The sequence below is a fragment of the Pezoporus wallicus genome, unplaced genomic scaffold (assembly GCF_028554395.1).
Source record: "Pezoporus wallicus isolate ANWC-B61680 ecotype Strahan unplaced genomic scaffold, APGP_CSIRO_Pwel_v1 contig_6382, whole genome shotgun sequence".
Classification (NCBI taxonomy): Eukaryota; Metazoa; Chordata; class Aves; order Psittaciformes; family Psittacidae; genus Pezoporus; species Pezoporus wallicus.
In genome coordinates this window covers 57,104-79,072 of record NW_026638015.1, presented here as the reverse complement: position 1 = coordinate 79,072, position 21,969 = coordinate 57,104, and the positions used below count along the sequence as shown (strand labels likewise).

At 51.2% G+C, this 21,969-nt stretch overlaps 1 protein-coding gene across 5 annotated transcripts in view; it reads right to left on the bottom strand.

Annotated features, from left to right (window-relative positions):
• Positions 1–21,969, bottom strand: part of CREB3L1 (cAMP responsive element binding protein 3 like 1) — a 43,210-nt gene that overhangs the window by 7,467 nt on the left and 13,774 nt on the right. For 2 of the 5 annotated variants that reach the window (XM_057408786.1, XM_057408784.1), the window contains exons 2-8: positions 11,549–11,774; positions 6,960–7,120; positions 5,287–5,365; positions 4,210–4,370; positions 3,467–3,616; positions 2,693–2,751; positions 819–887 (exon numbers count right to left, since the gene is read on the bottom strand). In XM_057408786.1, coding sequence (XP_057264769.1) covers positions 819–887; positions 2,693–2,751; positions 3,467–3,616; positions 4,210–4,370; positions 5,287–5,365; positions 6,960–7,120; positions 11,549–11,774 — 905 coding nt within the window. Of the gene's footprint in view, positions 1–818; positions 888–2,692; positions 2,752–3,466; positions 3,617–4,209; positions 4,371–5,286; positions 5,366–6,959; positions 7,121–11,548; positions 11,775–11,902; positions 13,236–16,735; positions 17,361–21,969 lie in introns of those variants that run through there. The other 3 variants (XM_057408788.1, XM_057408787.1, XM_057408785.1) reach the window with 3 other exon arrangements.

Here is a 21,969-nt window from a genome sequence, read left to right as displayed (position 1 = left end):
CCCTTCAGTTTCAGCTGGGGTGATAGAAATGGGGCTATAAAAATGAGTGCCCACCTCACCAGCCCTGCAGCTGACTGCCCTTGCTCACATGTGCTGCCCCCAGTAAGAGGGAGCAGAGCTGGGCTCAGTTCCTGCTGCCCATTCCCAGGGCAAGGGTGGGAATCTTTATTATTTGCTTCCAAGGAAGCTTTCTCCTTTCAGGTGAACAGCAGCAGCAGATGGGAGAGAGATTCTGGGCTTGTTTTGCAAGGGAAGAGGCAGGGCAAAGGCCAGGGTACCACATGCACAAAGGGGTTGCCCTGGATTTGATGGCAGCTGGGATCTCTACCTTTATTCAGGGAATGGGCTTCCCCTATATTCACCAAGTCTGTTCAGCTCTTTCTCAAGAGAAATGACACAGCCACATTGTGTCCAGGGCCTTATGTTCCTCCTAAGAGCCCAAGAGCAGAAACAATGGGTCCGAGAAGCTGGTGTGAGGGGCTTCCCTCACACAGGGAATGCAGCTGCCCTGGAGATGGCCAGAGGGCTGGAGGGCAAGGGGAGAAGGGCAGCATGAGCCCGAAGGGCTGCAGGGAGAAGAAGGAAGGGATATGAGAAATGCTCCTTCCCTCCCTCCCCTTGCTGTGGAGCAGCCTGGCTTTCCCAACACAAACATTCCAGGCTCTCTAACCAAACCCAGCTGCTGTCATGGGCTCAAACCCAGCGCCTCACTGAGCAGCGCTTGTGCTGCCAGGAGCTGGGGAGCTGCCTTTCTCTGCTCACCCCCTGCTTCCCTTCCTGCCCCCTGCCCTACCATGGGCAGCTCTGGCCCTTCTTACCTGTTTGCGTTTTCCAAGGTCTCCACTTTTTTCCAGAGTTCATTGTTTTCTGTGGTGTATGTCTCAACCCTGTGGGAATAAAACCCACAGCAACTTAGTTACAAAGGCCAGACAGAGAAAGGAAGTGTATCCTTGTCTCTCCTGGTGTGTGGAAGCTCCGTGGCCTCATCCATCACCTGCAGATATGGTCCTGGAGCCAGATGTTCCTGGCCCATCTGGTTGCAGCCAGCCTGGATGGACCAGGGATGATATTGCAGGTGGACAGTTAACGTGAGACAGTTCCCAGCTCAGGCTTTCCCCAGGGTCGGAATGCCAGTAGCACCTGGTTACAGGCAGGTCAAGTCAGGGCAGACTCAGTTATTATACAGGCTTTTCCATCACTTGAAAACCCCCCTAAGGAGCATGGAAAAGGAACAGGGGGACAAACTCAAACCTGCCCCACTCTGAGAATCTGCCCTGGCTGTGCGCCTTGTGTGTGAAAACCGGGCAGATGCTGGGCCAGCTCGCACTGCAGGCACACGAGGGCAGCAGAGAACCTGCAGGATCCATCCCACGGCTTCGAAGGGAAAGTGGTTGGGATGAGAGAAGGGGAGTGTCTCCAGGCCGGCAGGAAGGCAGGCCAGGGACACAGCCTGGTCCTGCGGGAGGTTTCCAGCACGGTCTCTGAACCAGGCGTTCCGTGTAAAAATTGGGCTTGCAGCGAAGGTGTCAAACTGAATGTTGAAGGGCTCAAGCGGAGGTTTTGACAAACCAGCTCTGCCAGAAAGCCAAATTGACCAAAGACTTGTTCCATTTAAAAAGAATCCACAATGCTGCTTTTGGTTCACATTTAAACCTGGCATTGTTTGAAAGCCATCTGTCACAGCAATGAACCAGCGGAACAAACCGCTGAGCACACACAGGCACTGCAGCCACGGCTGGGGAAGAGGCCCCAGCTCGGATGCTCTGGACCTGCCACTGGAGCGAGGTCAGCCAACAACCCAGCCCCAGCTGAAGGATCTGCTGTGGGTGATGTGCTCTGATGCCTGGACATGCACACAAAGGTGCTGCTTATGGAAGGACAGGAGAACTTGAAGGTGCTTTGAGGCACCTGGTTTTATTCAGTGTTTCTGCACGCTTAGAGCACATAAATAGCATCAGTGAGAAGAGCTCATTGAAGTTAGGTTTGGGGGTTGGTTTTCTTCCATTTTGCTGATCTCACATCGTGTTAATAACAGGGAAGAAGATGGTATTTGCACAGAAATAGGAATTTGCACCTGGATTGACTTTTTTGTCTGGGAATGCCCATCAGGGGCTGCTTGTACTAAAGGCATCAGAGGATTAGGTCCTTAAGACTTATTTTCCACCCTATCAGTGTCATGTAATGTCACCTTAGGCTTATGCCTACCATATATGCAAGACCTCAGGGTTCCAAGGAGAAAAGCAGAGCTCATGCAGGGGAGGGAATGTGGGGAATAACTGTAGTGCAAGGTTTTTCTTGCTATCAAATGCTTGTGTATCCACCCTTATGGAAAGAGAGGGGGAAAATCTGTGGTCAGTGCCCTCAGAGGGCCTGCTGCGTATGGGACAGACAAAATAGAAGCAATTTCTAGTGGTGAAATGTGACTCTTACCCAAAATCCCACCTTGCTGGCAGCCAAAATGGCCTGTGTTCTGCAGGGGACCAGCCAAACTAAGCAGTTGGAAACACAAGGTTTCTAGAGCAATCGTTACCCTGCAATAGGATTTCTAGGAGGGAGGGGAGTAGGGGCAAGATCCCAAAGCAAACTTCTATGCAGCCAGCCTTGCAAGGAATCGTGCTCTTTGAGCAACTCAGAGACAAAAGCAGTAGAAAGGGGGGCTGTGCATGGACAGGGCTGAGAAGAAGAAACTTACTTTTTCTCTAGACACTCCACATACTCTTTCTTCTTCCTGCGACTCTCCTGAGCAGAGATCTGTGAGGGGGGCAACCATCAGAGAGGAGTCAGTATCAGAAGCCTCTAGACATTGCTTTGGGGCTTCATCTTGTCTGTTCCCTGCACACACAGCACCCTAAAGGTAAATGGGGAAGTCTCCTTCCAGTCTGCTGTTCCTACTGGTCTACAGGCCAAAACTGGGAGGGATTGATGCTGTAGGTATGTAGCCTACAGGCCACAACCATTTCTTGCAGCATGCCTGTCCCCCCTGCTGCTGAGAGTATCTTTAGGGTTCCTTTGAACACCTCTGACTCACATGGGTACGTGCTGTGGTCATCTGGTCAGATTCTGCCCCAGACCACTTCTGAGTCACTGGGTGACTAATTCAGGGTCTCATTATTTGTCCCAGGGGATGCTTTCTAATCACAGTCTGAAGTCTCACAGCTTTTGCCTAATGAGCTTTGTGCATCACTTGTCCTGCACCATGCAATGGCTCTTGTTTTCCAGCCCCCACAGCAAGGTCTGACCAGGCTGATTTGTCTGACCTTAGCTTGGTGGTCCCACCAAAGGCCACACTTCCCAGACGCAGCTGCATGCCTAGCATGCATGCAGAAATGCCCCATGGCACCGTTTCTGTGGGTTGGGAGGCTTGTTCCAGAGTACCAAAGGCTGGATCCCAACTTTTCTGAGTGGCACTGCAGCTGAGCATGCTCTGGAATCATGAGAACAGCATGATTATGTATTTTGCAGTCACCTTGTTCTTGATTTTCCTCCTGACCCTCTTCAGTGCTTTCTCCTCTGCTTTGGTGAGGGGCAGCTTGGTAGGAATGGGGTAGCCCTCAGCAATCAAGGTGCGTTTCTCCTCTTCAGTCAAGAGAAGTGGGCCAGAGGTCCCTTGTAACTTCTGAAACACACAGAAAGCAGCCATCAGCATCAGGAAGGAGCTCTATCCCAGTGACCTTCCTTAAAGTCTTGCAGAGCAGCTAAGGGCTCAGTACAAATAGGTGCAGGGCAGTGCTCTTTCCTACTCTCAACCTGATCCTGGGATACAGCTCAGCAGTTGCTTTCCTCTTTTACTTGGGAGGACATCTGCTCCTTCATGGTAAGGCTGGCTACACACTGGCACTGCAGGACCCTGCCAAAGAATTTATGGGTGATGTTTAAAACACAGCCTGGTTATGGGAATTCTTAGTTATTCCCTTCTCTAACCTCCTCAGAAAGTCCTGCATTGCATAGGCTGCATCCCGAAGTACAAGGTGATAGCACTTGCTAAAGCAGGGTAGCTGCTGGTAGTCACTGTGCAAGACTTACTGCAGCTCTCCTCACTCCTGTGAGCACCATCCTGTCCCCACTCCCTGTGCTAAGGCATTGCCTTGCCAGAGCATTTCAGGTCAGAGACCTGAAGAAGAGCAGGATCCCCATCATGAGCCTTGGAAAGCCTCCAGCCCCCTCTGAGTAGTAGCCCTGTGTCCCAGTTACATCCTCCTGCCTCCTTACGTGTGGTGCTGTGAGGAGAGGTGAGGAGGAGATGGCAGTAGAAGAGCGAGCAGCAGGACGGGCTGGGCTGGAGGGAGGCAGGGACCGAGGGCTCTGAGATCCATCGCTGTCACTACCATGGCTGCTGGGAGGAGTTGGAGGCATCTGCACCAGGTCATCTACTGGGAAATAAAAGATCACTCATGTCAGCCTGTTGGTACAGGCATAGGGACCTGAGTAGCAACAGGAAAAGGCATTGCCATAACAGAGGACTGAAAAGAGGGTGATGAGTCTCTCACAAGGTGGGTCTGAGAGCAAGGCTGGACTGAGCGCTGCCCAAGACCAGGGTGAGGCTGACCTCAGATGTGCTAAACTGGAACTGCAAGAGTCGGAGAGCTGGCAGGGGCTTTGCCAACACACTGAAGATATTTACAAAGCAACAAGGTACTCCAGTGTCAACCAAAAGGGAATACAAAGCCTGTGATATTTTGCTCACAAGCACAGGAAGCTCTGTAAGAGAAGAGCTCTTCCAAAAACACTGCAGGGCTCACACACTTGCCAGCATGCTTGATCCAAAGGGGCTCAGGTCACTCGGTTGGTTTCCAAGCACTTGAAAACTGTCCCCACTTTGTACTGGAGAGCCCTGGGGCCTTCGTGGAGGTGGGAATATGCCTAAGGAATGTCTCTCTGCAGCAGTGGGAGTTCCTATAGTGCTTTCATTTGTGCATCGGCAGATTTTCAGATGGTTGGGTTTCTTTCAAATTAAACTGGATCCTGAATTTCCTGACTTTCAGATGGTTGTTTTTGGATAACACTGCAGTCTCTCTGAGGCTTTTAAAGGCTCTCTTGCCTATTTCCAACTCTAAAGTAGCCTGGTTTGCCTGGGAGTCCCTGTATGAATAATTGTGTGCGTGACTGCTGGTCCAGACACTGATCTGAGTTGGAACAGTGCAGCACTCCCTCCTCTACTCGGCTGTGTCCCAGTGCTACCTTGCATGGCTTTGCTCTCAGCTGTTATCTTTTCTCACTGTATAGGAATGATCTATATCTGAGTAGTATAGAGGGATGTAAGTTGACCAGCAAATTCTATCTTCTTACCTGTAGGTACATTTAAAAACTGGTTCACTTCTTTGGGTTCAGCTTTGATCACAGGTGCTGGAGTCATTTCTATGGGAGTCTGTGGAAGAGAAGCAGAAAGAAGCTCCTGGGTGCTGCCACGTCTCCTGCCCAGAGGGGTCCCAAGCCGCTGCTCCCCTGCTCTCTCTTGCACCCCATCTCACAGCTCTGCCCCAAAGCAGCCTCTCACCACATGTAATAGTAACCAAGAGTCCAAACAGAAGTCCCCATGGCCTGTGTTGCTGGGCACACAGACTGCAAACACATGTTTGCAGAGGAAGAGGCAGTGGCAGATGGATACACTGCCAAGCAGTGCTCTGAGTACCTCCAAAAGGGAGATGACTTTTATCCTTGGCAATCTGCTAGATCCAGACAGTGGAATTTAAAGCAACCTATACATTACCCTCTTTGATCTGCCTTCATTAGAAATGGGAGGATAGAGGCTGTACAGAAACAGCAACAGAACCACCCCTGTCCTGCTTACATGATTTTCACCAGGGCTGCTGGGCAGCTGGTTCCAATCGCAGGGGACAGAGTTAGAGAGTAGATTTATTCCCATCTGGGCTGTGCTGCCCCTCAGCTCACCAGCCCCCAGCCCACCAGTGTCTGGGGGAGCTTTTACACTAAACAGACACACTGTAAACTCCTCCACACTGTAAATACAGCTGAGAGAACCATAGGATGGCTGCTGAGCACACAGAGCAGAGCTCCGAGGGCACAGCAAGTTCAAGCTGTGTAAATAACAGAGGAAGTTTGTGCACAGTTTTGGCTGGAAGTACCCATTTGTTTTGGATGGTTGTTTAAATGGGAAGATGCTCAGCATGAGTGAAAAAAGGAAGTGAACCCCAGAGATGCTCTACTGTTATCTACTGAGCTGCTATAAGATAGCCAAGGTCTGTGTGAGATGAGTCAGACTTTCCCATCCAACATGGTTGGACTGAAGACATGAGCCCTCAGCCTAGACCCATGACCAGTGGCATAAGTGAGCCTCCTCCCAACAGACTAGGAACTTAGATATTACCAAAAGACTTGGTCCCTTTTTCTTAGAAATCATGGTTCCTGCTGCTTCATAGGAAAAAGCAAAGCAGGATCTGGAGTGGGACCTCCACTTCCAGTGAAAAACTGATAAAGTGAGAGGCCGTATGATAAGCCCAAAGCCATGAAAAAGGCAGTACCAGAGCAGGGGTTATACTGAAGAATCGTGGGGTCAGTGGCATCACATTTAATTGATGCTGTGAAAGATTAAAATAAGGCAAGAGTGGCTACAGAAATACTGGCAGATTGGAGGCCTCCAGCACATGCAAGCTGAAAAGCCTTTGGCTTTTGTGCCAAGGGAATATGCTTGCATTTAACCAAGATTGTAAAGCATTCTGTGCTGGAGGAAACCTTCCTTCCACTGTTTGCTCTGGAAGCATAAGCTGTCTTGTAGCTTAACTGCAGGAATCAAGAACAGTTCCACCTAGCATCAGTAGTGCTGCTCCTCTGACTGCCATTTCAAGAGGAGAATGACAAATAATGCAGTATTTGGGCTTTGCATCACCTTCTCCTTTCTGTCAGCAGCTAAATCCCCTAGCAGGACACATGGCAGGGCCTGCACCATCAGGGGTGCTGCTGTGTGAGAGCCCAGCTTCCCAATGGATTTTAGATGGGCTCACCTCCTCGGGGACTGGCAGTCTCTGCAGAGGGTTGAGGTTCAGCACTGGTATGGAGCTGGCAGCTAGCTGGGACTCAGGCAGGTCTAGAGCCAGGTTCTGTTCCTGTTTCACCATGATGGAGCAGAGCTTGGGCCCCAGCGACCACACTCCATTCTCCAGCTCTGAAACATGCACAACATGAGAGTCAAACTCCAGCAGGAACAAGAGAAATAAAAAGCCATGCAGACAGCTTCCCCCCGTCTGGTGAGGCTGCCTTTCCAAGTTTAGCACTGTCACCACACAAGCATGTGCAGGCCCACAACACAGAGTACAAAAGGGAATGAACCCCCAGCGTGCAGGGAGCAGACAGGACACAGCTAGAAGGGTTGTGGCTCTGCTCTGACTGTGCAGCCCAAGCACTGGAGGAGAGCTGTGGGGTTTCTTCCCCCAGTGATGTCTGTCTCGTCCTCTGCAGCTTATTTCTATTTAGAGCTCAGTAAGAGGAGGATGCAGGGCTGTTGCTCCTTAGGCAGCATGGCCAGCATCACAGACCTGCCAGGTTACAAACAATAGCACCATCTCTGTGCTGGAGAGCTGGTGAGAGGGCAAGCACAATGGCAGTGAAAGGCTGATAGTGCTGCTTTGGTCTCCTGCCGATGTAGTGCCAGGTACCAGAGCTTTCCTGCATGATGGGAGAGGAGGAAGGTCCATTTCTGTGGAAGTCCAATGTAGTATCTGCTTGTGAGGCTGCTCCCATGACTGCTCTGCTTAGTCTTACCTCCTCCATCCTGTGCTGCGCAGGGGCCCTGCTGCCTATAGGTGTGCCCTGCTGCCATTGCTGGCAGGGACAGAAGCAGCAGTGAGGGAAAGGAAGTATCTGAAGAGACGTGAATGGAGCTGTGTTAGCACACTCTGCTCACCCCCTGCCTGCTCTGTCCTGTGTGCATCTGTGGTGTGAGCCTGGCTTGTCACTGGAACCAGAGATCCCAGGAGCTGGGATTCAGGCAGTGGTAGATAAGCTGTAGCTCAGATGGGAGCAAAAACCTGCTAGGCAGGAGAGCTGCCTGGCCTCTGCTCTGAAGTTTTGGTCCCTTCACTGCTCTTCAAAGACTTCAGCCCGCCAAAAAGTTACTCCTCTACTGGCCTGGAGCCTGCATCCTCCTCCCTAATCCTCATCCCTCCTCTTCGCCTTTTTATCTGACAAGCATGAAACTCATTTAGCTTGACAAAGGACAGACTAAGTGTGTCACCAGTGCCCTAGTTGGCTGAACATGAGACCACAGTCAGGCTTAATCCCTGACTCCTCTGCACTACACTCTGCATTCAGCACTCAGGGATGCTGCCCAGCTGCCTGCTGCTCAAAGCAGCTCTGCAGTGCAGGTCTCACTTCAGAAGATGTCCTGGCAAGAGGGTGAAAAAGGTCCTTCTCAGCTCCAGAAAAGCCTGCACAAAGGAACACAAGCAAGTAGCTGTTCCTGTGGGAGCTGCCATCTGAACTAAACTTAAAGGAAGCTTATCATCTTTCCCCAATTCAGTCTCTGTTGCCATCAAGAGAGGACATGACAGAGTTCCGCCTCTGGCTATTACTTGAAAACTAGTGTTAAAGCTTGGACAAGAATTGTATCAGTTAACACAGTGCTACCCTTGCCAGTGGACTATTTATTTGGTCAAGCACTTCTTATTTTGCTGCCTAGATAGGTGTCTCTAGCAGAGGCTCATTCTGTGTGACTGGACACCTTCAAGCACAGACATGCGCTCCTGTGGCTGCTCTGTGTGCTGGAGAGCAGTTAACCCTGGTATGCAGACAAGCCTTTTCTGATAGAAGGAGGTGAGGTGTTAACACAACCACAGGTGTTTGCAGCCACAAAATGTGGACTGGCATCTTCTGCCTGGTCACAGCCTGTCACAGAGATGGACATTGCCTTCCCATTTATCCCACTGGTCTAGGCAAGTTCAACTAAACCTGTCATCCTGACAGATGGTCGTCTGACTTGATCTTACCCTTCTGAAAGGTGGTGAAGAATACACAGCTTCGTCCATTAAATCTCTTCTACAGTTTCACTATGCCCACCACAGGAATGTTTTGCCTTCTGGCTAATCTGAAGTTGTCTTACTTTGATTTTATTCTTCATCTTCCTCATCCTCCCTTTCTGTTGTAAAGCTCTGTATTTCCCTTTTTCTCAGACGCTTGGGGCATCCTCTGCCTGGGAGGGCTGCTGCTGAAGCAAGTTGCTAGACAAGGGAGAGCAGACCACCAAGTGCTCTCCCTGTGCAGACTTGACTCGGCAAGAGAGCAGTCCCCAGTGCTGTCAGTCCAGACAGTCAAAGGAGCAGACACCCAAATACATACGGACTGTCCTCCCATTTCCTGTCTACATTCTGACCCTGCTCTCTTTCCCACCCTTGGAGATTTATCTGGGGAGTGATTGGGTTACAGAATCAGAAATGCATCAGAGGGTCAATGAGGGACTGAGAAGGATTTTTGTGTGGACACATCTATGTTCTACTGCGTGAGAAGATGTTTCAGAGGTATGGCCAGTCTGGAACCACTGAAGGTTTCACTCTATGTTGGTGGGTGAGGCATGCCAGGAAGCTCATCCCCTGCTCCAGATACTCTGTGCATAATGGGAAGAAGTAACGGCTGAGAGACATCCATAGATGCCCTGGGTTGAGCAGGTGAGGCACAGAGCAGGACCTGTGTAGGGGTGCAAGCAGCAGCCTGAGGCTGGTCCAGCACCCACAGTCTTTGCTCCTCCTGCTCCTGGCATCAAATCCCACCCTGCAGAACTTAGGGCTGGTGCTGAGAACCAAAGCAGCCAGTCTGCATGTGCAAACCATCTGGAGAGCAGACTCCACTGATAAGCAGGGTCACGATGCACCCAATGGCTTGCCCTAGCTGACCTGTGTTAGTGGGAACCATGTGGGAAGGGGCAGGATTTGGAAGTGTTTTGGAGTTCTGCAGAAAAGCTGGGAGAAAGCTGATAAATAGCAAGTCTCAGCCAGCTCCAAGCCTAGACAGAGCCCAAGCATTCCTGAGGAGCTCTGCAGACCAAGCAGAGCTTGCTTAATGTCAAAGAAAAGCCATTTCTGGGTAATTAATTTGAAATGAATGTCTAAAAGGAGTGAGACTGGATGGAGCTGTGCCAAAAGGACTGCACAGTGTTGCAAATACTGGACCTGACTCAGGGCTACACTAGAATATGACTCACATCCAATTATGAGTCAAGACAGCCCTGGAAAGATGGGTTGAATTATCCCACTGCAGGACTGGGATAGGGGCATAGATACCTCTATACCTGCCACATTAATACTAGGCCTTACTCCCTGTATAGAGCTGATCTGCACTCTCTGAGACCAAGTGCCACGTCCATCTCAAGCTCTCCTGGGATATGCACTGTACACCCTGTGATGGCCTCTGTCCAAGGACCAGTGTCACACTCCATTCAAGAGAGTCATGGTCTTGCTTTGGAGACACTGCAGCTGAAGCTGGGGCATGTCCAGACACAGAGGAGAGGAGCAGAAGTGTTGACAAGTGTCTCAGAGAGAGTCCCAGAGGTAGCTTCATGTGGGCAAACTTAATTTCACTGCCTTCTACAAACTCATGCTTTTTGCTTCTCCCATTACCAAGCCTCATCTTCTCCTATTCAGATGCAGGGGCAAAATAAGGATGTGTTTATTTGTTCATGCTGGTTTGTTTTCTGTTAGTCGCCCGGCTGCCTCTTTGGGCTGAGTGCCCTCCAAGATCATATTGGGACTAAACCTAAGGAAAAAGGAATGCAAATGGAAAGCTTTTTGATACAAGGCAGAGCTTGCTTGGCCTGCCACAAGCCTCTCTCCCAGCACCTCCCTGAGTGGACCCTAACTGATGGCTGCGCCTTTGCAGGGACCAAAGGTAGTGGATCGGCTCCTCTCCTTCTGCCTTGTCTTTTGTACCAGAGAGCTGGGATCATTCCCGGCCATGAGAGGGAAACCTCTGTCCCAGGTCTCACTCTCAGTCAAAGGAATGGCTTTCTTCTGTGTATACTGAGCCTGTGCCACTGCTTTTTCAGGCAGCCTGGTGCCCATCAGCTGTTGGGACACCCACACAGTCCCACAAATTACAGGACTCTCTGCAAGGACAGCTCTAAAAATATCCAACCATCATAAATTATCCTGAAACATTGTTTTAAAAATAGGCTTTGAAATGACTGTTCCTCTTTGTCTCCTGCTAGAAGATCTGCTGGTGAAGAAGCCACTTAGCTTTCCATATGTACCAGCACTGGTTGCAGCCAGAAACTCATGCTTCCTATATTCAATCCAAACCCCTGCTGCTTCATGCCAAAACAGACCTGGATCTAGGGCATCCACACCCAGGTTTGCAGGGTCCTTAAGAGACATTGTCTAGTGCTTGCCAGAAGCTGGCAGAACACCAAACCACAGCCAATTATCATTGCCCAGCAAAGGAGCAATGTGGCTGTGAGAGCACAAACTGAAGGAAAAAATGTGGGCTGTATTTGACAACAGTGGATCAAGCCCAAGGAACTGCCAGTTTGGCCTTATACATGGAAGCAGCTGGAGCCTCTGCTAAGAGATGTGCCCAAAGCTGTGCAGTGTGCATGTCTCATGCTCACCATTAGCATTATCTTCAGTCTTGACAGGCACGAGGGGGCTCTGGGGAGCAGAGTCTCCACTGAGGGAGTAGCTGTGCTCTGCCTGGATGCCTGGAGTGGGTGGATCCAGGTCCATATCCAGCAGTGGGTTCTTCTCAGCCAGTACTGGGTCATCAAAGAAACTGCTGAAGAGGTCGTTGGAGAAATCCTCCATGTTGTCGAAGTGATCCAGGTTCTCTGAGAAATGCTGGGGGAAGACAAAGAGAAAGCATTTGTGTCAACTCCAAGAGGGATCTGAGAGCCTTCCTCTGTACTGGGAGGCAAACCTCAGCCACAGCCCTTTTTGGATGAGAAAAAGCAGTTCCTATCCCTTGCCTGCATCAGTTTGATAAAACCACCTTGAATTAAGATAGAAAGGGCTGTGGTGCTGGACGTCTTCTCTGCCTGTTTATCTATGCCACAAACACTCATGCAACTCTTCTGTATTCTCACATCTCCCCCTTCCTCTGTGGTACCTATCTTTGGCTTCCTAGCATCACTTCACTGTGACAACAAGCAGGATAGAGCGCAAGGCAAGAAATCCCTGTGATGACAAAATGCAAGTGTGGCAGAAAATCACCATCTTCAGCACCTGTCCTTGGTGACACTTTCTCATGCTCTCTGCCAGCAGCAATAGGCACTCCGATGCCCCAGAGAACATTAACCCAGCTGCTGATTTCTATCAGAGGCAAAAAAAAAATCAGTTGGATCGACATAACAGGAAGACCCCCTGTTGTATTTCATTTCCTCTGGGATTTCACAGCCCCTCTGTGGACCATATGAGGCTGTCCTCCAGCCAGATAATGCCTCTGAAATTCAGCTCCCCGATGAAGTTTAAACACTACAGATGGGCTGTTAACAACAAACAATCATCCCACTAATCATTCCAGTAACAGTCAGTAAATCTGGCCAGTGCTGCTGCAGAGCTGGGCTCCTGATGCTGCAGGGAACCTGCTTCCTTTGAGGCATATCCTCCTATTCAGAAGTCAAATCACTAACTTTTCCATTTGCTACAACAAAGCATTGGTTGGGCAGGGAGAAAAATGGTGGCTGCCAAACACCAGCTGAAAAATTATCCCATTTGTTGGCAGATTGAGGCTTCTGGCTCAGGGAGAGGAAAGAAAAGACAGATACATTCAAGTGACTATATTACACAGACGGAACTGTGTAACTTAAATGAACTGGAGAGAGCTCGGCAGACTCAGACTGGGTCCCCCTGCCTGGAAAAGCATCTGGGTGGGGCAGAAAGGCATTGAAAGCAGCATACTGAAATACCAAGAGCAACAGGGTATGGATGAGAGAGAGGGGTAGAGAGCACACAGGCCCTAGGCTGGAGATACAAATGCCAATGAATTCCAGTGTGAGAGATGAGCTCAGGAAGGAGCATGAGGTGTGCGCAGCACTAGAACTGAGGGAGGAGTTGGCCAAAGGACCCCGGATGCTGGAGCTTGCAGGTTCCTGCTCCTATTTGTTTTACCTGAGCACAGTACCACTCTGTCAACATTACGCTGGCTGTCAGAGTGTTGGGGTGAGGCTGGGGAGTGAAGCAGCTGAACAGACCCACACTTCCCACCAAGCAGAGGAGGGAAACAGTGCCCTTCACCCTCCAACTTCACCCCTCAGCCACTCAACGTAAAAACTCAGATGCCCACAGAGCATGCTGGAAGTGGGGGGAGTCCCTGACACAAGGTTTCCCTCCCTTTGCTTCCTTCCCACTTGTCCTGTCCTCCCATTGCCAGGAGTGAGCCAGCGCTGGGAGGGCAGACACTACATGTGTAGGTAAGGTGGAGAAGGCACACTCATGCTAAATCCCAGTGTTGAGGCCCTCCCTGGGATGTCTGGGCTGAAGTTTTCTCCACTTGTTCCCATGCCGGAAGCAGAGTTGGCAGGATAGCTTGGTAAAACCTACCCAGCCATTTCCAAGTTGCCTAGAAGCATTTCTGCCCTTGAATCAAGCGACAGAAAACACCTCCCATCTGTGCTGAGCACAACTGTTTTTCAGAGGGAGCTGAGTCAGCAGATGGAACTGGGTTAGATATTTATCTTTAAAAGCACTGGAAAACCAGGGTTTGTCCTATCCTTCAGCAAGGAGGAGTAAAGAGTTTGGAGCATTAACTCCCCGAGAGTGCCCGCTAGTGTAGCAGCTGTTCTTTGTCTTGCTTTCTCTAAACAACACAAGCAAACACAGGATGTAAATATGACAGCCTTACGGTAAGGGCGAGAACGCAACCACAGAAGTGAAGGGATTCAGAGATTTGGCTGCCAGCACACCACGAGAGCACAGCAGAGCCAGGATCCAACAAGAGGCACTCAAATCAGATGTACTGTTTTAATCAAAACTACAACCACCTTGGAACCCTGGAAGAGGAGCAGAGCTGGATGGACAGCTGCAGGGAGAGCTGCGACTGCCACATGCTTCCCATTTCTTTGACAGCTGTGTATTAACAAAGGCAGAGTGGGAGTGAAGAGAGTCAAGAAGGTGCACTTACGCAGTAGTTCCACATATTTTAGCAGTATCCCACCCATGCTTAGAACAAGGACCTCTTGATCAGTCAACTGTCTTCCCATTGTAGGATGGAGGTAAGAGGCAGGGATGTGTCACTGGTTTTACTCTGAGACATTAAAAAATCTCTCCAGCAGCAGCTATGGGCTTAGAGCTTAGTAATGAGTGCAAGGGGCTGAGTATTGGAGCCTTAACATGAGCATTGGCATTGGCAGGAGTAATGGCATATTTTTGATTCTTCTTTAAGCCACCACACAGCAGCCTTCCTGGAGGACCTCACTGCCTGGAAGTGAGGATGAAGGCAACACTGTTTTCCCAGAGATGTTCTTCCCCAGGAGATGGAGACCTACAGCACAGTCTGGGAAAAACATGGGTGATAAGCAAAGATTTCCTGGGAATCCAGACATTTTGGGGCATGTAGCCCAGTCTAGGCTCCTGGGTCCTATCCTCCAGTGCACCTAAATACTGGCAAAGCCTTCTCATCGAAGCAGCTGCCCTTCAGCTTTCACCAATCATACATACACTGTTCCAACATTTCCAGACACAGAGGATGGGAAGAAGGAAGCTAGCCTATAGGATTGGGAATAACTATAGTTACTGTCAAAGGGGGCATCAGACATCAGGCACACTCAAAGAGGAAGAGCACCTAGAGCTGTCACAGAGCTGGAGGTCAGGAGGCAGAGGCAAGGCGATGAAAGGATAAAGCAAACAAAGATCATGACATGGCTTTGTAGCTGTCTATATCCACAATGGAAACTACAGGCCAAGCAGGAAGCTAGCCACCATGTCCCATGAAGACTACTGTGTCTCTTGGGTTGGCTCTGTTCTCTCCTGATGACAACAGGTATTAACTTTAGATTTCAGATCAGTAAAGACAGCCGTGCATGCATGCAACCGCATGGTAGCAGGAAGATGTGTTCTCTTGTCCAGATCCAACTGTGATGGGCATAGTGGGGAGCAGCCCAGAGCTTATTTTGGATAGATGACATCAAGACGGCTGCTAAATAGTTTAGATCAAGCCTGCTAACCCAGAATATGCAAACTCTGTCCCACTCTCGTTGGGGGAGCTGCTCCTATCTGGCAACACTCAGAGAAGGCTTCAGCTGTGCTTCCTTAATGCATGCGAGAGAGAAGGCTCCAGGGAGCTGCACATCCCAGGGTACGGTGTCACAGGCCCGTGTGGATCGTGGCACATCATGGAAGGGTCAGTGCTCTAAGTTCCTGAGCAACAAAGAGGAGCAGGTTTATCACCTGACCAAATGGACTATAGCTTTCTCCTGGCTGGAAGCTCACATGCCAAAGGAACTGCTGGGCAGCCACTAGCCCTCCCTTCTCCCCCACAGCTAAAGGCCTTCATGTGCTACCAGAAAAGACCGTGCTGGGCTTTGGGAAGACTTTTGCCAGTGCTGTGGCACTTGTTGGTCCAACAAAGAATCCACAGGATTCAGATATGAATGAAGGTGGGATGGACAAAGATTTATGATCAGAGCAGGGTGATCCTCTCACAGCCTCTCAAAAGCACCTTCCAGCCAGAAGAAGATCAGTCAGCTCCAGCTCCTCAGAGAGCTGGCCAAGAATTTCCAATCGTGACAATGAAGGACTCTACAACTCTACTGAGATTCTCCTTTAAGATATCTCAAGTAGCTTTCACACATGGACCTGGCTTAAGCAAGGGAGACCAGTCAACTGGGAAACATGATCTTTACCATCCTGTCCCAGAGGGAGTGGGTGTGAAGTGTACTGGGGGAAAACAGCTTCCAGATGGGATGGGAAGCTCACAGCACAGTCTCATTTTGCATTATTTGCTCTTGCTATCTCCCCCTCCCTTTCACACCCTCCTTCCTTCTCTTTCTAACTATGCTCCAAAGCCAAGAAATAGCACGTGTTTCCAAAGCTGTATTACCAGTGAGCGGTCAGGAAGGGGGCAGCCAAGGGACAGAAACGCAATGGCGAGGATGTGCTGGATATCCTGATCCAAGCCCCACTTCTGGCTGCCCGGCCCCCCACATCAGTTCTGGGAGGATGGGGAGGCAGCACCCAAATGGAATGAGCCAGCATGAGAGGTATGGGGGCAGGCAATGACCACCACATCCCCAGGTTCATCAGAGAGCCCTAAGTTGCTGTGGTGCCACAGGAGAATCTGCTGGGGCTGAGGCCACCTCAGCCATGGGGAAAGAGTGCAAATCTGTCAGCTGCTGGCTCTTGCTCCCTCCCACTCCTGGTTGACCGACACAAGCACTGACTCTTCCAAACATATTTCCACCACATGTTTTCATCCTGACCTCATGCTTAGGGTTGTCTAAATAGCACACTGTATGTGCGTGCGTGCACTCCTCATTTGAACACCCTTTCCTGTTGTACAACAGTTATCCTGGGAGCTAATGTAAAGCATCCAGATATTCCAATGCAAGCTCTCCATCTCCCCCCTATCCAGAGCTGGCATTATACCTCTGGGGGTCCCAAGAGACATTAAGCCTTTTCCCCTGCCCCACTGTGCATGGAAGGCCTTAAGGTGTCACTTTTGTAGCCCAGTGGCACCACACATGGCTGAGGAGGGAACGTTTTCCTCTCCCTGGATTCACTTCTCTGTGGTCACCCTGGCTGTGTCTATCCCTCCTTTTCTCTTTCACGCTTCCATCCTTGGACTGTGACTTTCCCCTTCCCACCTCCAGCTGAGCTGTTTGGAGATGATCTCCCGTCAGGATCAGCCTGGTTCTCACAGCCTCCCTGCTCCCACCACAATGGTCTCGCTCCAAAGAGAACGCGGCGAGGGGCTAATCCAGCTGGGCTGCAGCCCAGGCCCAGGAGACGAAGGGCCTTTGCAGGTTGGAGGTTGTGCTCGTGCTGGCACGCGGTGCAGATGGGGAGGGGATTCTTTTGAGTTTTCTCTTTTCTTTTTGAAAGTATTTTTCCTCTTTGCTTGCCAAGATAAATCTCCTGTCCCAGCTGTGACATCTGCATTTCCCTTCTCTGCTTTCACTAAGGAATGAAGCCCCCTGCACTCCAGCTGCACAGCCGAGGTTTCCTTTACATTCCAGGAAAGAAGAGCCCGTACACTCCAGACAGTCCTCCTGCTCTCTTTAAAATACAGTGGATTCTAGACCTTATGAAAGGGAAGATCTTGACAGCGTTAACAAGATCCAGGCAGGATGGACAGATGCTGCGCACGCTTCTCACAGTCTAGTCAGTGCATGTGCCCCCCGAGGGGCACAAGGGATCAGCCAGCCAGCTCCTGGCTCTCCCAAACCCCTCTGTCCTGACTCGTATTGCTCTTGGTCTCTCCCCTCACAACACCACAGCTCCGTGCTGCCATTCTACTCCCTGGATAGCTCGCCACTGACCAGGTACCCCATTGCTTTCTGCATGGCATGGCTGAAGCACCCAAACCATGCTAACCCCACTATTTCCCTCCAGCAGCGGGGCAGCATCCTGACCAACAGCACCCCCCAGTCCTTCTCAGAGATTGTCACCAATGCCCCCGTCACGTCTTTATTTGTCAGCTCCCCTGACACCCAGCCTCCAAGTGATGGAGGATTTGACTGAACCTGATCTGGAACCAGGCCCAGGATTACTGCTGTCTGTAGAACAACGCAGAACGAGAAGCAGGAGAGGTTATGGCCATGGTGGCCTGCTCCCCACAGGCCTGCTGTGCCATTACTTCTCTCTCCTCAGACCAAAGGTGCCACAAGCCCTCGGTGGCAGAGGCCGCCATGTCCTCGGTGCTTTGCGAAGCCCCAGCAAGGCTGAGGCACAGCTCGCTGTGGAAACCTCCTTCCACCGCGCACCCGCGCCAGGGACCTGGATTTACAATTTCCAGCCCCAGGCGCCACAGGACCTAAGGAGGGACGACACACAACCGGGGGAAGGCGACTGAGGGCACGGCGCCCTGAAGGGGGCCAGCAGCACTGCGGGGCCGCTGAGCTGCCCTCAGCCATTGCCCCCCCCAGCCCCAGCCCCAGCCCCGTGAGGCGCTCAACGGCCGCCGCGGCACGCTTCCAACGGCCGGCAGCCGCGGCCGCCCATTGGCCGACACCGCCGAGCGGCGGCCAATGGGAGGCGGCTGCCAGCGGGGCCGCGCGAGGCGGGCGGGAGGAGTGCAGGGTTAGGACGGAGCGGCCGCGGCCCCTCAGGCACCGGCCCCGCTCCTCAGGGCCCCGGCTCCCCGCGGTGCCCGGCGGCCGCACTGCTCGGCGGGGAGCTTGGCGCCGGAGGGGACGCCTCGCCTCTGCCCCTCCGTGGGTCTTTCTCACCCTGCGATGTCTTAACGAGTGCCTCAGAGGACATTGCCTCGCTGGGAAGATGCCGCTTCGGGTGCACGCTGCTCCCACGGTTTGCAGTGATCTCTGGCAGGCGTAAAGGTTTTGTGAGGTTCTCCCCCCTCCTCCCGTACAGCTGCAGCGTGTGTGTGTGGAATAATGAGGATCATCGAATAGAATCATACAATCAAGGAAAAGACCTTTAAGCTCATCCAGTCCCACCGTTCCCCAGTACTGCCAAGGGCACCACTAACCCATGGCACTGAGGGCCTCATCTACACGGGGTGTGAACACTTGCAGGGATGGTGCCTCCACCACTGCCCTGGGCAGCCTGTTCCAATGCTTGACCATGCTCCCTGTGAAGAAATGGTTCCTAATATCCAGTCTAAACCTCCCCTGGCACAACCTAAGGCTGTTTCCTCTTGTCCCATCACTTGTTACTTGGGAGAAGAGACTGACCCCACCTCACTACAGCCTCCTCTCAGGCAGTTGTGGAGAGCGATAAGGTCTCCCCTGAGCCTTCTCTTCTCGAGACTGACCCTCCCCCCCAGGTCCTTCAGCCGTTCCGTACCGGTCTTGTGCCCCAGACCCTTCACCAGCTCCATTGCCCTATCAGCTGACAGAATGAGTGATGCTGTTAACAGCACACACCCCATGAGGACCATGTCAAACTTCTGTGGCTCTGTTTGTGAGCTGGCTGTTCACTGGGGAGGAACCTCAGGAGGCACTCAGGAGTGGGTCTTTGACTTACATGGGTTTGCCCATGAAGGAAAACAGGAGATAAAAAGGTCCATGGAAAGCTGAAATCTGACAGCCTGTGGATGGGTTTCCCAGTGGCTCAGAAGGAGGCACCAACAGCACTTGCTGCTGCAGTGGCAGAGGAGTCTGGACACTGGTGTAGCCACTGGGATCGATGTGCTCAGCATAAATGGGACTAGCATCCACCATGGGCAGTGATGTGGGACAGGCTGGAAGCACCCTGCGAGGAGGAAGACTGTGGAGCGGGGCAGAACCCAAGCCAAGGTGATTCAATGTGTCAGTGTGGCCATAGTGGTGCGGCTCTCTGTGTGCCCTCAAGCTGCCTGCAGATGCCAGAGTGCAGAGCAGGTATGCCCATGCTAGGGAGGAGGAGGAACATGTCAGCCACCCCTAGGGCAAGCAAGGCTCTGCTAGCCCAGGGTGGAAAGCATCTACAGTACATTTTGCCTGCTGCACAAGACTTGCTGAATCTGCAGAGACAGGAGCACCTCTCCTCCCAGCAGCAGCACCCTGGAGGATAAAGAGGAATGCCTCTGCTTTCCAGCAAGTTTTTTGCTGCGTGTATGCTACATATGCAATGAATGTCCCACATTTCTTTTGGCTTACAGCTTGCCTTGCAGCTGACTCTGATAAAAAGAGTATTAGACCAGGACTTAAACCATAAGCAGAAGTGGACACAGCCCTCTCAGGGTGAAGCATGCAGATTGGCTGCTCATTAGGTATCATTTGGCAGATTTGGGGGTTATTTCTAGGAGTCCATGAAAGGTCAATAAAAAGTCTGTCCTTCAAGGACTTTCTTGAGCTCAGAGAACTGAAGAAGACACCTGGGTGCTGCACAACAAAGCTGCCTTTATTTCTGAGCCATTGTGGTGGCAACCGGGCTGCGTTTGAACACACATCTTGTGGAAAGTGTTCCCTGTGGGAATGCAGGTACCCCTGACCAAGCTGGCAGGGGCCTCTTCCTCTTTGCTCCTTCCCAAGCTGAGGTCACTTACAGCCTTTGGGCAGAGACTTCACACAAGCAGCAGCTCTGAGAGAAGTTGTATCATCATCACTGCCCCAGGTCACTGCCCCAGGTCAATTGGTGCTTTACCTCTTTGTGTTGACTTGGCAGCCTCAGTAGGCTCCTGGTGACACCCGGACTCCACACCGTGATGGGGGACAGGAGTCTCAGCTGCTGTAGCATCAAGAGGAGGAGGTTCATGTGAACTTTACCTCCTTAGGTGTGAAAATGTAAACCACCATCTTCAAGAAGGCCCATTCTGCTGTTACCCTGATCCACCTCCACCCAGGCGTGCCCTTTGCAGAGCCCAAACACATCCATCCCTTCTCAATCCCCACAGAGCCACAGAACGGCTGGGTTTCCATAGCCATGCCTGTTGGTGTGCAGGACTCCTGCACAACCTAGGGATGCAACTCCAGCCCAGCCCTGCAAATCTAGAGGCAAATCTACCCTGAGAAAGCCTACATGGATTGAATTGTGTGTGGTATGTCTGCCTGGACAGCTGAGGGGAAAGTTCTGCTTGATGGAGAGGGACACACAGTGCGATGAAAGGCAGCAAGCAGGGCAAATGAAAGAAAATACTGGCTTACTCTGTGTGACTCTGTGAACTGTACTGCTGTGCTGCAGGGGAGCCAGGTCACAGTATCACCAAAAGACATGAAATACAGCAGGAACGTTCAATACAACTGAAAATAAATTAGAGAGGTGCAACTCAAACCAGTCACCAGCCAGTGGGAGGGAGAAGTTGATTCAATATCCAGTATAAACCGGGATAAACACCACTCTACCATTTCTTCCATCTTTCTTGGAAGCTTCTGGCCCTGCCCAATATGGGGTTGGAGCCACCAGAGCTGGCAGATCTTTGCTCTTACACAACTTGTCACCTCCATAGACCTCAGAGCAGCCTTCCAGTATCTGAAGGGGGCCTATAGGGATGCTGGAGAGGGACTCTTCATCAGGGACTGTAGTGACAGGACAAGGGGTGATGGATTTAAACGGGAGAAGTTCAAGTTAGATATAAGGAAGAAGTTCTTTACTGTGAGGATCCTGAGGCACTGGCACAGGCTGCCCAAAGAAGCAGTAAATGCTCCATCCCTGGTAGTGTTCAAGGCCAGGTTGGAGAGAGCCTTGGGCGATATGGTTTCATGTGAGGTGTCCCTGCCCATGGCAGGGGGGTTGGAACTGAATGATCTTAAGGTCCTTTCCAACCCGAACCGTTCTACGATTCTAGGCCTTTTTCTGTGTCTTGCAAGAAAGGCAATCTAAGCAATGCGAAAGGTGCCCTGGGAGACAGAGGAAATCTGCTTTGGGAGGTAACCAGAGGAGGAGGTATTATCTTTTCAATCAGTTTCATTTGTCTCATTGAAACTGTTTCATTTTAGTGTTCAGAGAGCAAAATCAGAGATAATTCACATTTTGTCCTCTGGCAGGTCCCTGGAGACCCATAAAGAAAATCAGGCCTTGGAAGAGGAAGATAGCTGTGCTCTGTTTAAGTCCCAGAGCTGAGGCATGCAGCTAATACCAAACATTACTGGTGGCTCTCATTCCCTGGGACTTTGTAAAGGGCAATTACAGAACAACTAAGTCTGGACCAGCTGATTTGCCACTCAAAGATGTGAGGGATTTTCACCCAAAATCCTGAAAGAGCAAGAGCTGGGACTCTTTTCAGTGGCCAGACAGGGTAAGAGCTGGGTTTTGCAATGAGCAGACTGAATGCGGACCCGCACCAGGAATGTTTTCAAAGCAATTCAGCCTGGAATGCAGATTTCTGACCTGCTGCCAATATCACAGTGGAAAATCTGTGCCCTGAGCAGCAGATAGGAAATTAAACTTCAGCTCCAATGCTGAGGGTATCATTTTCACCTCAGTGGTGGAGCTGCAG